General features: G+C 30.8%; 1 protein-coding gene across 1 annotated transcript in view; it reads right to left on the bottom strand.

The window, feature by feature from the left end:
* The window catches only part of LOC148310156 (furin-like protease 1), a 518,091-nt gene that overhangs the window by 68,274 nt on the left and 436,250 nt on the right, over window positions 1-13,567 (bottom strand). Inside the window, exon 3 of the mRNA XM_088259007.1 lies at window positions 12,253-12,747. Within this exon, the coding sequence (XP_088115133.1) occupies window positions 12,253-12,747 (495 nt within the window). The remainder of the gene's footprint in view (window positions 1-12,252; window positions 12,748-13,567) is intronic.

The raw sequence follows: 13,567 nt of genomic DNA, 5'->3' as shown, positions 1-13,567 counted from the left end.
TTAATAAATCAAATTATGAAAAATATGAAATAAAATGACAATGAAACTGATAAAGGTTTTTACCGGCCTTTGAAATGTAATGGTTAACGAATTAAGTGAATATGTACAATAATAATAATAAATAATAAAACCCTTATCCGCACCCCAATGGTGCATAGGGCACTGTGTCATATAAACGCAGTGTTAACTTGATCGTTTACACAAGAAGGAAGGGTGATCAGCCCTCCGCTTCAGGTACCAGTCCATGGTAATATTGAATAAATATTACAGTGAAAAAATCACTTATATTTATTTTACCCCCCTTGGGAATCGAACCCGGGACCTCCAGAACGGTAGCCGAGCGTGCTGACCATTACACTACGGAGGCGGACTGTGTATAATGATCGATATGTATATGTACGATACGATACTTATTTATTTATTCACACAACCGCCCGAGGGCTTTTACAAGTGACAAAAATCAAGTGACAAAAAAATAAGAGCTGTTATAAGTATAAGTTACAAAAAAAATAGAAATTTTATAAGTACAAGTTACAAAAAAATATAGAAATTTTATAAGTACAAGTTACAAAAAACATAGAGTTGTTATAAGTATAAGTTACAAACAAAATATAGAATTGTTCAAAGTATAAGACAAGAAGATTCAGATACATAAAATAACAAGAAAGTATGATCTACATTACAAAAATTACATGAATAGTCTAGCAGCTAGACTATTCATCCTGAGCTAGACTCTAGCTGACAGAAAACTATTACGTAATGCTTGTTTATACGCAGATAGGGAGTTGGAAAAAATGTCTGCAGCTTCACTCGTTACCAAGATTATGGATTCTTGGTAATATGTATATGTATAAACAGTATAAAATGTATATGAATCAATTGCCCTTCGTTAGATAAATAAATAATCGAAAAAAAATAATATTTGTCTCAATACTAAGGTGGTATTGTATAAAAGATAAATGGGAAAAACTAAAAGGAACAGTCGAAAAATCGTTTGTATGGGAATGGCCAGGTCGAATTACTTTCAATGGATGGCGTTCTTGGCGGACCTATAAATTGATACGACTATTTAATAAGTTTCATTTTTAAAATTCATTTACAACATTTTGAGTGTGTCCAAATACTTTTTCACAAAATCTGGATTATCTCCAATTACAGGAGTTATTTTAATTGTAGATAATCCAGATTTTGTGAATAAGTATTTGGACACAGTCAAAATGTTGTAAATAAATTATCTGGTCAAATTATAAGTTTAAATAATAAAAATGAAAATGATATTTTCTGGCGTTTCTCATGTGTGTGATTATAATCCGGGATTCGGACCTCACATACTAATATAAGAGTTTCTGCTTAGTAAAAAGCTTCTTTACATCACACCAATAGATGTCTCTAGCGAACTTCTAGTGATTCAAGAACAAGGTTTCTAAATTAGTTCATATATATAGAACTTCCAAGAATTTGAGTAGTGTGGTTGTCAATAATGGGTAGAATTGGTGAATGTTACACGTGTGTAAAGTGATCACTTAAACCAGCCTATAACGGTCGTCAGCCCCGTAAATGCCCAGACTTCCATATTCTTCTTCATCTTTGATGAGATGTCAAAAAATAATTTAAAATTCATTAAATTTTAAAAATGACTATTTAATAAGTTTCATTAAAATATATATGAAATGAGTGCTTTCTATTTCATTTCACCAGACTGAGCCACAACAACTCGTGGCCGAGTACAAGCTAGTCTTAACTAAAAAACTTAAAGCTTAGGTTTAAACTTCAAGTGTTATGGAGCAGAATAGTCGCTGTTCAAGTTATTTCATGATGTTCATATATTCAAAATTCCGATACAACTTCATTCAAAAGAGTTAAAAATAGCGCAGTACATTTCAGTAGAGCGTCAAATAAATAAAACATTATTTAAAACAGGTTCTAAAATGTTCGAGAAGTGCACTCGTACCTTATAGGAAATACTGGCGATAAAAGGCGTTTGGAAAATATGCTAATCTACCTTTGTACGAAATCAGAAATAGAAAAATAATTTTCCACATATACATAAATGCAAAGCGTTTTCTTGGGCCTATTCAGTAGTAAGAATATATGAAGAATAAATGTGCAAAAAGCGCTAGAATTGCCGACAGTAGGTACCTAGAGACAACTGCATTATGTTAAGGCTTAGTTAGTTATTAATAGCCAGCAACTTAATTTTCTCAAAACCCTGTTATCAATTGACGTAATTGATTTTTTTAAAAACACATTTTAATATTAAAAAAAAAAAAGTTTTTCTTCGAAATAAATATATGGTTTAGAAAAAAAAAAATCTATATATATATATATATATATATATATATATATATATATATATATATATATTTATTTATATATAAATATATAAAGATATATATATATATATATATATATATATATATATATATATATATATATATATATATATATATATATATATATATATATATATATATATATATATATATATATATATATATATATATATATATATATATATATATATATATATATATATGTAATAAAATAACTAGGTACCTACCTATACATTTTATTAAGTACTTACAAATAGTACCTACATAAAACAGTTCTACCACCAGATGTCGCATGCGTCGCACAGAATTAAACAAAAGAGATCCGATAGAAAAAATATAATATTATTAACTGTCAGAATCAGATAGATATAAAAATTATTGTAAAGAATTATTAAGAATAAACTTTTATTGTCGTTTCTTTAATTACAAAGCAACACATTGTTTATTTTATTATTATACACCCACTTTACATATTATTTACACCCAATTTACAAAAGAAAAATATTACCACGTTATATATATATATATATATATATATATATATATATATATATATATATATATATATATAAATGTATATATAAATGTATATATATATATATATATATATATATATATATATATATATATATATATACATATATATATATATATATATATATATATATATATATATATATATATATATATATATATATATATATATTTAAAAATATAAATATATGGTTTTGAAAAGACTCCTTATCTTTCAATAACAAAGAGTTTTTGAAAGGTAAGGAGTAAAAAAATCAAATAAGAAGTTATTTCAAAATTATTTGAGAAAAAAAGCTCCTGATTGGAAATAATACAGATCTGTGAACAAGTATTTGGACACACTCAAAATGTTGTAATTTATTTTATCATCCGTAGGGCGTCTAGTATCTGATGAATAAAAAAATACTAAAAAAATTGAATTCATGTCAATTTTTGTATTAATGTTAACTATTTTAGCCCTTAAACTGATGAGTTCTTAGATGAACGTACACAACATATTTTAGAGAAAAATATTACATCATTTCCTAAGGAGAAGTTTATTATTACGGCAGTAATATTCCCGATTTGTAGCAAATAACGCGCATTCGCAGTGAATAGATCAAATTTCGTTCCGGAATCCGGAGGAAGAGAACAAGAAAGCAATTTAGCAACCGATATATTCAGATACAAGCAGGAAATTTGACTGCCACTTTCATGAATGCAGCGCTTCCGGCGCTTCGAGCTCCCAACAGGAAATCAGAACCTTGATATCCCGCGGGACCTATTCAAATACGAATATTAAATTATTTTTACTCATAATTCAAATGTAACTTTGTTTTAAAATCACTTTAAATATTTAATTATAACTTAATTATAATGTCTACCGGTTTCGAAGCTAACCGCTTCTTTATCAAGACTGATTAATACTAAAACTCTATCTACTAAACAATATTTAAAATATTTTGAGAGAAAGGTTAGGGTTAGGTTAGGGAAAGAAGCTTAGGTAGATCTTAAGGTTACCTTAATAATAAAAATTATTCTGAATTAGCCAAACATTTAATATAAAATAATCACTCATTTGATAAAAATAAAGGTCTAAATATATAACACACATACAATAGAGGACTTAAATTAGATGACTTAGAAATATTAGAAATTAAAAAGGCAATTAATAATAATTAACAACTAATAAATACACAAGTCAATGATTTTACTAAAAGTCCGTTATTAAATATGTTTCCAATCACTCATCATCCCTGATCCCTTTTGACTGTGCTGCCAATCAACAAAAAAAAACACTTGAGATGGTCGAGAATTAGCATGTGAAAGAAGGTGTCAATTGAAGCACAATAAACTTACTAACTAACTAACCATAGTGCCGCCTCCCCCCAGAGGTAAGCAGAGAGAATAGAACGCCACATTTTTCTGACACTGCTAACAAATTTTTGCCTTTTCCATATACCTGTATTATGGTATATCTTCTCATCCATAAACACCGATTATTCTCTGACTCCTGACCTGGCCACATTGAAGTATTTCAAATAACTAATAATGCTTAGTTCCTCGGCCTCTCCTGCTTTTATTACCAACCGCATTCGCCTCATTAATTTATTTAAATATCCTTTCCCCACTCATTCGATTCACATGCCCAAACCATCCCAACACACCTTTCTTTTATTTTACCTTAATTTTATCGATAATGCTCATAAATAATATTGATATTACACTCTCCTTATCATTCATCGTTCACGTTGTATAATACCACTTTCAATAAACGATGAATGATAAGGAGAATAATTTTTTTCCATACCACAAAGTAAACAATGCTTTTAATATACAAAAGTTGGAGCAGGGTATGAGATTTACATTTTGAGACGTAATCATCATGTTGACTAATGGCAAGCCGTTTGATATTTTTTTATTTATAAAACAGATAATTAACATGTATTTATTCATTTAATATCATATTAAAAGCATCGTTTAAATACAATACATAGATATTTAACGTTATCCCCGATTCGTCGAAACCCTATTATTTTCAGCATTACTTTATATAAAAGGATATCTTCTAATACAAATTCAATTATGAATCCTTTATAATTTTATTCCTTTGAAGCAATATCTACCTAATGAAGCATACGCTTCCATCTTTGTTCCCAAACTCCTGAAATATTCAATACATCTTGCCCACGTCAATTTTTAAGCTTTGCTGGTGCATTTAAAAATCACAAATATATTTTAATATATATATATATATATATATATATATATATATATATATATATATATATATATATATATATATATATATATATATATATATATATATATATATATATATATATACATATATATATATATATATATATATATATATATATATATATATATATATATATATATATATATATATATATATATATATATATATATATAAATATATATTATTGTTCATTTCTGGAGACCTTTGACATTATATTTAAATCAAAGGTAAGAAGTGGTCTTAATTAAAATTGGGGAATTCTCAAGGAGTACGTTTTATTTTCTCGTGAAAAGATCACCATTTTGGTAATTGAATGAGTATTTATTTTAATCTTTTGAGTTTTAGCAATACAAATCTTTTCATTGAGGGCTGCGTCTCTCGGTACAAATTGTTTTCATATAAAACGAAGAGTCCTCCATCCCTCTTGAATCTCCTCTCGGAGACTTCGCATTAAAACCCCCATCAGCATTTAATTAAAAATATTCTTCATTTTTCATGAGTTTTCGCTTTTAATTAAACATTCAATATCGTAAAGCCTCTTCGCGTTCCCTGCTTTTTGAAAGGCTACCTGAATAGAGTAAATATTTTTATTTTTCTTCCCTTCAAGGGAAGGATCCAGCTAGTTTGAATGCGGTAATTTGAGAGTTCCTGAAAAGGATGTTTGAAAATTATTCTCAATATATTCCTTTATGGAAAAAATGCATACTGTCAGTTTATTTGCACGGATTACGATCTATCATAGCCTGCTTTAAAATATCACTTTATACACGTCCAACATAATTTTTTCCTTTATAAAATAAAACAACTTTGTTTTAACCACTTTTTATTGGTACACTTTTTCCAACTGGTTTCGACAAGAACCTTGTCATCATCAGGGTTTATGTACTAATTCTAAAACATTAAATTACTCATAGTTAGGTTATAGTCAATAACCCTTCCCTTACGATGCAAAAACTTCCACGCACTCCGTACCTACACCATATGAAATGTGATTTAAAAAAAAGCGGTTGGAAAAAGTGTACCAATAAAAAGTGGTAAAAACAAGGTTATTTCATTTTATAAAGTTTATAAAATGTGCCACAAAGTATCTGCAAAAAGCATTCAAGAAAAAATATTTTTTTTCGTTTCATTAATTGATTCGGCAGTCACTTTGTGATAAAATCAATCCACTTTTAATATAAGTTTTACTAAGTAAATACCACTATTTCAAAAAATCTATAGTGACACGTGTTTCGGTGCATTCCGCACCATTTTCAAACACCGTTATATAGAAATACGGTAAGTAAAACTAAAATAAAAAAGGATCAATTTCTGAGGTGCATTTCTTTTACAATTTCATGTCTTAGCACAAAGTTAATGCCGAAACAATAAATAAAATAATATTTTTTGACATCTCATCAAAGATGAAGAAAAATATGGAAGTCTGGGCATTTACGGGGCTGACGACCGTCATAAGCTGATTTAAGTGATCACTTTACACACGTGTAACATTCACCAATTCTACCCATTATTGACAGCCACACTACCAAAATCTTGGATTTTGTATACATATATATGAACCAACTTTGAAACATTATTCTTGAATCACTAGAACTTCACTAGAGACATCTATTGGTGAGATGAAAAATAAATTATTCTATTACTCTTCTTCATCTTTGATGAGATGTCCAAAAATAATATGAAAATAACTCCTATAAAATGTCGTAAATAAATAAAATATCTTTATTTTGAAATAGAATTTTCTTTATTTTCCTCTCGTCAGTTGACACAAGACAAACGACTCATCATTTTCTCACCTTTTAATAAAAAGAACGATTCGTAACCTCAAAAACATACCTCATTTTGACATCTAATTAATCCCGGGTAGTTATCATCACAAAGAGCTACCAACTTTTTGTGCGGAAACTTTCAATCAACTTTCTCATTAATTTATATGAAACTTCTCATCTCGCAAACAGTGCGGCCAATCCATCTTCCAGACGAGCAGCGTTGATTGATTGGCGGGGGGAAATAATTGATATAACCGGCGACAACGCACCGTTTCGGCTGATCAAGATAGGAGGGAATTGCTCTAATTGGAGATAGAACATTGTGTTTCCAGGGCTATTAGGTGCATGGATCATTGTCACAATATTAATTTTTTTATGTGTTTTTGTGTGTTTTTGTCCGCCTCCGTAGTGTAATGGTCAGCACGCTCGGCTACCGTTCTGGAGGTTCCAGGTTCGATTCCCAGGGGGGTCAAATAAATATAAGTATTTTTTGTACTGAAATATTTATTCAATACTACCCTGGACTGGTACCTGAAGCGGAGGGCTGATCACCTTTCCTTCATGTGTAAACGATCAAGATAACACTGCGTTTATATGAAGCAGTGCCCTATGCACCATTGGTGTGCGGATAAGGGTTTTATTATTATTATTATTGTTAGTAAAATACAACTTAGTAGACTCAAAAAATCTGTGTTTCATTTAAAATTAATACGTTGATTAAAATGGAGTTCTGCAAATTAAACGCCAAATCAATAAATAAATAAATGGATCATTCTCATGGTGTGTTATTATTGGCTAATAAATTATTATGAAAAATCACAAGACTATCGGTAACATTCTTATTGAAATCTGTAGAGAAGTAAGGGAGATATGAAGGTTTAAACATTAGATATTTTAATAAAACGAAAAATGGACACCGCTTTAAGTCATCAAAATTTACGTCATCGGGTGTGATATGGGGCGTAACCCTTTGTGTATCTGCTTTAAAGAGCTGTAATAGCAGTAGTGTGGATTCGTTTCTTTGACGTCATTCGTTACCAACTTACGAAAACAACATTTTTACGAAGGCGAATTTTGTAAAAGAGAATGTTGAATGAAAAAATTGATTTTATTGGCTGTTATAAACACGAAACGAGTCTTACTCAATCCTTTATAGGTTGAGTATGTAACATTACATATTCCTCCAGAGTGATAATTCCCTATTTTCTTCCGTAATCGTGGCGCTGAGTGTAAAAGTGGAGTTACCCACATCTTTTAAAAGCTCTGAAAAGGGGGAATCTCGTTTACGACGCTAGAAATAAGGCATTTTTACGATTTATTCTATTAACCGAGTATTAAACACATCGTTGCTCTCCTAACTAACTGTTATATCTGCATTTAAACATTTTTACAGGAGAACTTATATTCTCAATATTATTCATATTTAAAGCATTTAATGAGTTTTATTTTTATACACGACTAGTTTCTAAAACGTACTACAGATGTTTTCAACTACAGGTGAAAATTAAAAACTGATGAAAACATCTGTACGTTTTCGAAACTAGTCGTGTATAAAAATAAAACCCATTAAGTGGTTTATTATACGTGTTTAATTTTTTTTAACATCAACATGTCATTCCACAAAGTTAATGCCGAATCAATAAAAAATAAAATATTTAAAGCATTTACTTTGTGGTTAGTCATTTTTACATATTTTTTTTTACAAAATGTTAGTAATATTTTGTATTTATTACGGTCAATTAACTGTATATATTCTGGATTTAAATTGTAATTTAAAAGCTTTATTTATGTTGGAATGTATTTTCTATTTTTCAAGATTATAAATAAGGATATTAAAAATGATATAAAAATTGGAACGTAGGGTTTATTTTTATATGAATCATTGAAATTCGCTTTGTGGTTGTAGATACATATAGAATCGATAGTTTAAAAAAAAATGTGATGTTTTCAGCATATTAATCGAACGAGTGAAGAAAAAACAGAAAAAAACATAGTTGAGGTGAATGTAGTGTGAACAGCAGGGTGAATAGAAGCAGAGGAAGACCGAAGAAAACTTGGGATGATCAAGTAATTAAAAGGCTTGAATGTGGCCAGGTTAAGAGTCGGAATAATCGGCGGGTATGTATGATGAATGTGAAAGAGCAGATTGTTTGCAATGACAAATCAGAGTGGCATTCTATTCTCTCTAACTACCCCTGCGAGGACCGGCGCGACGAACTTACTTATGTAAGTTTGTAGCAATGTGAACTTTGGAGTACTTGATAAAATAATTTATTTCAAAATCCGATAAACGTCAACACAGTTACGGGCCAAAGTTATAAGACAGGCCCGAGAAAGTTTTCGCATTTTACCAACGATATGTGATCAATGTATTAAAGCGATGACCAGTGGCGTGCATTCCATATAGGCAGAAAAACATTGCCTACCATGGCTTACTCGCGTTCCATATAGAAACAAGTCCAGTGCCTACTATGCCTTATCCTTACCCAACTCTACTCCCTACCCTGATTAAAAACACATATCGCTCACTCCTTTCAAGAACGTCATAAATCAAACATCGTCAACTTTCAGTTTTGCATGTCTTCGGAATGCCCAGAAAATGTACTATATCCCAGAAAAAAAGGCATATTTTTAACTTAATATTTACAGTGGCAGAAAGTGTTGTTTTTGCATTTTGAAGAAAAGGTATTGTTTTATTATTTAAAAAAAAAATAAACTAATTATTTTTCAAATGGAGAAAAAAACTTCAGGTTTAACCTAAAAAGTTTGTTGCAGAGTAAAAAGTTCAATAAGTGGCTTGATATTTATTTTTAATAAATTGTATTATATGTTGAAACTTTAAAAACATTCTCCTGAAAAATCAAGTTTTTTTTATTTATGACGTTCTTGAAAGGATTGAGCGATATGCACTAGAGACTATAGCTCTGACAAAGAGAAATGCAGAGAAGCTCAAGTACACACAGAGATCCATTCAAAGATCCATGCTTGGTTTGATAATAAAAAAATGAGGACACCAGGAAAAGAACCAAAGTAGATGATATCATGGTTCGCGTGCCAAAATTCAAATGACTATGGGCAGGACATATTGCAACACAGGACCCACAAGATGGACCACAATTTTTAACGATGGAGACCTTGGAAGAACAAAAGAGGTGTCGGAAGACCCCAAAAGAGATGGTCCGACGACATAGTTGCTGTGGGGGGTAGAAACTGGCTGCAAGCAGCAACCGGCCGGAGGAAATGGAAAGAAGGGGAAAAGGCCTATATTCAGCAAAAAAAGGACAAAGGGCTCATGAAGAAGAAAAAGAAGAAGAATACGCCACTGGCGAGGCCGATATTAAGGGGGGTATAATATTTGCAGAGGACGCGAAAGTGACACCTGTCTGGCAAAGTAAGTTTTGTTGTGCGAAGGAATAAATCGATTCTTATCGTTTGGCCCATCACTCACGATCCTGTGACACAAGTTATCTTTGTAGCGCCTGAAAACTTTCTTAAAGCGAGAAAAGTGAATTCTCGAGGAAAACTTTTCCACAAAATGTAATTTTTTGTGGACATTTATAAGTGAATAAAAAAACAAACAAAAAAGTCACGCAGCGTTCTTACAGGGGTAGGTAGAGAAAAAACATTTTTAATTTAAGTTTTACTTGGTGAATACCGCTATTTCTTAAAATCTTTTGTGACACGTGTACGATGCATTCCGCGTCATTTTCAAACACCATATATGATTTAAATAACATAATAGATTATAAGAAAAAGTTTTTTTACCAAGTGAATTTTAAACTGTCCGTATCCAAGGTGAAATGGTTAGCACGCTCGGCTACCGTACTGGAGGTCCCGGATTTTAATCCCAGGGGGGAGGTTCAAATAAGAAAAAAATATTTTTTTACACTAATATTTATTTAATATTACTCTTGACTAGTACCTGAAGCAGAGGGCTAATCACCTTTCGTTCGCGTGTTAACAATCAAGATAACAGTACGATTATATGATGCAGTGCTCTATGCACTATCGGGTAAGGATGAGGGTTTGAAGAAGCAGTAATTCCGAGTTTATTCGCATATTTTAAAACTTAGCGTTGGCAGTATGTAATCAACGATATAAATGAAAACTGAGCGGGTGAATATTATTCTTAGCTTTGTGTAAAAGAGTCCGCGAAAAAAGTAGTGGTCCATTTCTACACGCTTGCTGAATATACCAAACAAAGAAAGCACAATAGATCTCACGTGAAAAGCGTGCTGTGTTCAGCAAACGAAAAAAGACGAAAAACTGATTTTACCTCCAGAAGGTACTTGAAGCAAGATGTTTAAAGCGAAGCCGTTCCATTTCCTACATGTTCATAAATTTTGTATTATTTTACATAGCGAGAATATTTTACTAAAATGTCGAACGATAGTGGATAAAATTTTGTAAAACCACATTAAAAATATTCAGTTTAGCAAAAAATATTTCAAAACAACGAAAAATAGTTTTTCACTTATTAGTTCGGCACTTTGTGGTGGTATTCGATTCATTTATAATTTAAAATTAGTTTTACTTGGTAAATACCACTATATCCTTTAATAATAAGCCCATAATTTAAAATATGACAAACCAATTATGAGTTTATAATTAATAAAAAATCATTAATAAACAATATGGCTATGACTTAAGCTTTCCCCCTTCAATCCATATTCCCACTGAAAAAAAAAAAAATCTTCAACGTCTTATTGACAAAACTCAAAAATATAGATTTCGTTTCACGTACGGTGTTTGATAATGACGCGGAATGCATCGGAATACGCGTCACAACAGATTTTAATAAATCGTGTTGTATACCAAACAAAACCTTTATTAAAAATGGATAGATCTTAATTTTTACAAAGTAACTGCCGAATCAATAAAAATACAATTAAATAAAATTCTAAATGCCCGGTATTAATTTTTAAATGTATTATTTGCTGTTTCATATCAAGTTGAGACATCTATAATATTGACATCTTATCCGTAGGGTGAATAATATAGTCTCTTATATAATAATAATGTTAATGAATTCAAATGTTTTGAATATTGAAAGCATTAACTTTGTGGATCATATTGATATATTATTTCGAGAAATAAAAATACTTTGTGTTCTGTTCCACTCACATTTTTATTAACCAACTAGTTTCGGCAACAACCTGTTGCCCTCTTCAGGGTTTATAATAAATTAGTTAGTTCAGTAAAAAATTAAACCCTGAAGAGGGCAACAGGTTGTTGCCGAAACTAGTTGGTTAATGAAAATGTGAGTGGATCAGAACACAAAGTATTTTTATTTCTCGAAATAATAATTCAAATGTATTAATTTTTGTGACAGAATTAAATCAGTAAGAAATACAAATGTAGATAAACTACTCACCAAATACCACATCTGCGGCCAGCGTGAATCGTTGAGAGGAAAATCCGTATCGGGTCCCGGGAAGTATGAATTACTTGTAAGTCTCTGTGAAAACGGAAGCAAGAGATCTCTATCAGTTCTATTAGGGCCAGCCGTACTGAGCATAGAATTCTGAACAGTGCTCCGGGCGTTAGTGGAAGAACTTTGGCTGTCTCCCGTCGCCCTTGGATTTAAACTGCTTTGGGTGTTTGCAGAGACACCAGTGATGGTTTGACTACTGTCTGTGGTGGTCTGAGTGCTTTGGGCGGTTGGGGGTTCGCTTCGAACCGCTTGGGGCGTGGTACTAGTAAGGCTGGCGAAGGAGATGAAGTCCCTCTTCTTTCGCGAGAGGATCTTCTGTTGTTTCGCCCACCGGACTCTCTCGTCTGCAGAGAGCTTTCTGTGGTAGTAGTTGGACGGGGATATCGACCTTCGTCGCACTGAGTTGTGGTGGAAATGGTAGAAGTCTTCTAGAATCTGAAAAAAAAAATAAACAAAAAAATTAAATACAAAAAAATGTAATTTTTTGATTTGGCGTTTAATTTGAAGAACTCCATTTCAATTAATGTATTAATTTTAAAGCAAACACAAATCTTTGTGTTTTTTAAAAATAAAATACAACTTAGTAGACTCAAAAAATCTGTGTTTGATTTAAAAATTAATACACAAACAAAAGTTTATATAATGTAGTGTAGAATTTTTTTAAGTAATATTATTTTGAAATGTTAAATTTACCTATATATAAAATGTTACTGTGTTTTAAAATCACTATAAATATTTTATTTTTACTTAATTTTAATGTCTGCCGGTTTCTAACCGCTTCTTTATCAAGACTGATTAATACTATTAGTATTAATTAGTCTTGCTAATAGTATTAATCAGTCTTTATAAAGAAGCGGTTAGCTTCGAAACCGGTGGACATTAAAATAAAATAATTAAAGTGATTTTAAAACAAGTTATATTTTAATTATAAAATGTAAAACCACAAAGTAACTATTAATTGGTTAAAATTACCTTTATTTTTATACAAAAATGTTAGTAATATTTTTGTTTAACCACCGGTGAGTGGTTACTAAATTTTTTGTAAAAAAAAAAAATTAAAAATGACCAAAGTTAATCCATTAAACCAGGGGTTCCCAATATATTTCAGCCCGCGGCGCACTTACAAGTTTAGTATTTTGTCACGGCGCCCTACTTTGGTAAGCTATTTGTAAAAGACGATGTGATTATATAAGTATATTCATATATTATAGTTGAAAGAAATAGGTAGGTACCTGCAATTATAGTAGTGCGGTAG

This window comes from Brachycentrus maculatus, unplaced genomic scaffold, assembly GCF_059751285.1.
Source record: "Brachycentrus maculatus isolate JH-2025_06_01 unplaced genomic scaffold, ASM5975128v1 h1tg000105l, whole genome shotgun sequence".
Lineage (NCBI taxonomy): Eukaryota > Metazoa > Arthropoda > Insecta > Trichoptera > Brachycentridae > Brachycentrus > Brachycentrus maculatus.
The sequence above is the reverse complement of the archived record's forward strand: the minus strand, read 5'-3'. Positions and strand labels throughout refer to the sequence as shown.